The sequence below is a fragment of the Gavialis gangeticus genome, unplaced genomic scaffold (assembly GCF_001723915.1).
Source record: "Gavialis gangeticus isolate Ggan-Ray unplaced genomic scaffold, GavGan_comp1, whole genome shotgun sequence".
NCBI classification, from domain to species: Eukaryota; Metazoa; Chordata; order Crocodylia; family Gavialidae; genus Gavialis; species Gavialis gangeticus.
The window spans coordinates 199,285,959-199,289,608 of NW_017728992.1; the positions used below are offsets into that span (position 1 = coordinate 199,285,959).

Here is a 3,650-nt window from a genome sequence, read left to right on the forward strand (position 1 = left end):
TGGCTGAGATGTGATTCTCAACTTGCTGGCAAGTTACCAGCTCCACTCTGCTGTTACAAGGTTTGGGGAGGCTGACAAGCATCCCAAACTAATCTACTGAAAAAGGGGAGTGAGGAACACAGAGCTAGCAAGATGTCCTGCTATAGCTCGGGAGGCATGAGTTTGGGCCTCCGCCTTGATGCAAACCTAAAGACCATCCCAGCAGGCCAGCTGTGAAAGGGATATTGGGTCATTCTGCCTGAGGGTCAAAGGCAGCTGGACTTTTTGCTTGCCACATCATTTCCTTGTGGGATGTTGATAAAGATACCAGCTTGCCATTACCACACAAACCCAAGAGGCCACCTATGCTTGGGCAGATATCCGACCTTGAGCCTATCTTAAGAGATAGGGTGGGACCTGGTTTGAGGAACAACCAACACACCTGGAATCCCTGGAGAACCTATTTCACCCCTCTGACCAACGCCAGCTTCTCCTTTTTCACCCTTCGTGCCTCTTTCACCTGGCAAGATAAAACCAAAATGATTAGTATGATTGGCATAAAACAAAGGTATCCAACAAGGAGGTCCCAGCTCCTGAACAGGTCTGCTAGGCCCAATTGTAATACAAGAAAACATAGCGGCCATAGCAGAAGTGCTCATGTTGCAGGCCTGCAAATTCTGCTAAATAAATACCCATCATCGACAATCTCAGACAGGACACAGAAAGGAGATTAGAGAGGTTTTGCGAAGTGATGTTGTTTGGGACCAGTCACTTCTCTGACACATGGTATCTACTGTGATGAAGGCCAGTGGCAGGGGTGGGTTGAGAAGGAGCCTTGAGCAGTTGGAGACATCAAGAAATTCCCCCATCCTTTGTATACTCCATACAAGCATTAGCCACATCCTCATCCCTCAGCTTGAACAGACAGACAAGAGGCTGCTCTTTACAAGTTTCCTTTGAAGCCCACATCACTTCAGGTAAGGTAAGCAGGAGAGGTGCACAAGACATTAGCGCATAGCTGGGCTGTTTAGCTGGCAAGTGGCAAAAGAGGAAGACTGAGTCCTTTTCTGAAGGTCACCCTTCCTGGAGTGTCACTCCTAAGTGGCATGGTGGCAAGCGTAGGTAGGAATCCACTCTTGAAAACAGGCCTTTAGCACAATTCAGTCAGGGTACTGGATTGTGATGTTTACATGATGGTCTACCCACCGAAGGCTTGATTCTGCAACTTACTGAGCTCTCTGCCCTTGTCCAGCAAAGCACTTTACCATGTGCTTAACTTTAAGCTTGGATATCACCCCACTCAGATCCAGGGCACTATTTACAGGTTTAAAGTGAAATGCGTACTCGAGTATATCGATGGATGACAGCCAGAATGGAACTGAACCACTCCATGGGACTGAAGCACCACTTATCTGAGCTCAGATGGCCTTGGCCCACATTGTTACAGTAATTGAGCAATGAAGAGTCAGCCCAAGACAAAGGTTGATGATTCTCAGTTAAGTCCAAAGCAGGGATATTTAAATGTCTTGCCGGATATAGGAGAGTCCTGTCCCACTGGTGAAATGAACCCCTTAGAATCATATAAAATACAGCGCTAGGAGGGACCTTAGGAAGTCATGTAGTCTAATCCCCAACTCAAGGCAAAATCATCCTTGTCTGAACCATCCCAGACAATAATTTGTCTAGCCTGCACTTAATATTTCCAGGGGTGGAGAGTCCACAACCTCTCCAGGTAATCTGTTCCAATGTTTAAGCACCTGATAGTGAGGAAGTCTTTCCTAATACCAAAATTAAATCTTCCTTGTTGCAATTTAATCCCATCACTTCTTGTCCTGTTTAGGACTAGATTTAGGAATAAGACTCTGAAACAAAACAAGTTCATGAAACATTTCACTGCAAATATTGATAAATGCTCTGTTTTTTGGAATCAGCAGAACCAAACAATATTTAAACCAGCTCCATTTGCCAGCAAAACACTACATACTCTGTATTTAGAGAAAGTACTGGGTATACTGGGAGCAAAGTGGCATCTTTAGAGGGCGCACAGGCTGCTGGAACAGACTTTTGGTCTCACTCACCTTTTGGACCCACAGGCCCTGGTGGTCCTTCAGATCCTGTTTGCCCAGGCCGGCCAGGCTCTCCCGGGGGACCAGGTCTTCCTGGGAGTCCTTCCTTGCCAGGAACACCTGGAGGCCCTGGTCTACCTTGAGGGGCTTTGACAGGCGCTGGCTGCATCTGAGCCATGAGGTAGGCTAGTTTTGCTGAGGATAGAAACAGTTTATTAGGTTAAAAGGTAATTGGCTGTGAGCAATGGAAAGCCAAGGATGCACAGACAACGGGGCTAGGAACAGCACATTTATTTCTTAACCCACAACTTAAAATTTTCAGGCAGACTCAATCTGTCATCTCCAAATGACATCCCTCACTTTCCCTAAAATGCTTTAACATACAGGTGCAAACATTTTCTGGATCCCAAACTGTCCTTTCCTCACCCTGTTGGTCCACATCCTACTCTCTCCTGGGACTTGCTTTCATCCGACAAAATGGCTAAGCACTTGCTGTGAAAAGAGAATATGTGACTGAGACCTTGCCCATGTCACCATAATTTCCATACATATGCACTAACTGCAGCTTCCAGTTTGTGAAGGCCCTGAAATATGTCACGCCAACGTAAAAAAAAATTAAGGGGGCTTTAGGTGCTTCAAGCTAATCCAAACCATCAGTGACTTCTCTGCTGGAGGCATGACTAGCAATTTGGAATCATGTCGAAAATTAAAATCATCTCTCTTTCCCCCTGACTTGCATATGGACGCAAATCCTGCCCCCGGCACCATACGGCACATACTGCAGAACATATGCTAGGTTTCCTCTGCATCTAAGCTTGTGGGGAGGAAGTCTGCACAGCGGGACTCTACCCTTCACTGTGACGTGAGACCAGGTTGTGCTCTGACACTTGGTGTGGAGACAGGGGGCAAGACCATGGGCTAGCTGGGGTAGTGGCCAAGCTGTGGCCAGTCATCCTGCCAGTAGTATAGGTTGTCTGAGCCTGCAGACTGAAGAAAAATTATACTGGTTTAAATAACACCAGGTTTACTGCACATCACACTGTACTGATGTTAAGTGCTTTGTCTGCTCACTCCTATACAGGTAGATGTGGAGAGAAATGAATGCAAGTTTCATAGTTTGTAGGGTCGGAAGGGACCAGAACAGATCATCAATTCCAACCCCCTGCCATGGGCAGGAAAGGATGCTGGGATCAAATGACCCTGGCTAGGGGGCTGTCTAGCCTCCTTTTGAAGACACCCAAGGTAGGGGTGAGCACCACTTCCCTTGTAAGTTGGCTCCAGTTCCCAGCTGCCCTGACTGTGAAGTAGCGACTCCTGATGTCTAGCCTAAATCTACTCTCAGTCAACTTATGGCCATTGTTCCTTGTTACCCCTGGTAGTGCTCAGGGGAACAGGGGCTCTCCCATTGCCTGCTGGTCTCCCTTAGCAAATTTATAGGCAGCCACCAGATCCCCTCTCAGCCTTCGCTTCTGGAGGCTGAACAGGTTCAGGTCCCGTAGCCTCTCCTTGTAGGGCCTGCCCTGCTGCCCCCAGATCATGCGAGTGGCCTCCTCTGGACCCTCTCCATGTTGTCCACATCCCTCCTGAAGTGCGGCGCCCAGAACT

At 47.7% G+C, this 3,650-nt stretch overlaps 1 protein-coding gene across 1 annotated transcript in view; it reads right to left on the reverse strand.

Annotated features, from left to right (window-relative positions):
• The window catches only part of COL22A1 (collagen type XXII alpha 1 chain), a 381,540-nt gene that overhangs the window by 6,142 nt on the left and 371,748 nt on the right, over positions 1–3,650 (reverse strand). The window contains exons 63-64 of the mRNA XM_019528200.1: positions 2,058–2,240; positions 422–499 (exon numbers count right to left, since the gene is read on the reverse strand). Coding sequence (XP_019383745.1) covers positions 422–499; positions 2,058–2,240 — 261 coding nt within the window. The remainder of the gene's footprint in view (positions 1–421; positions 500–2,057; positions 2,241–3,650) is intronic.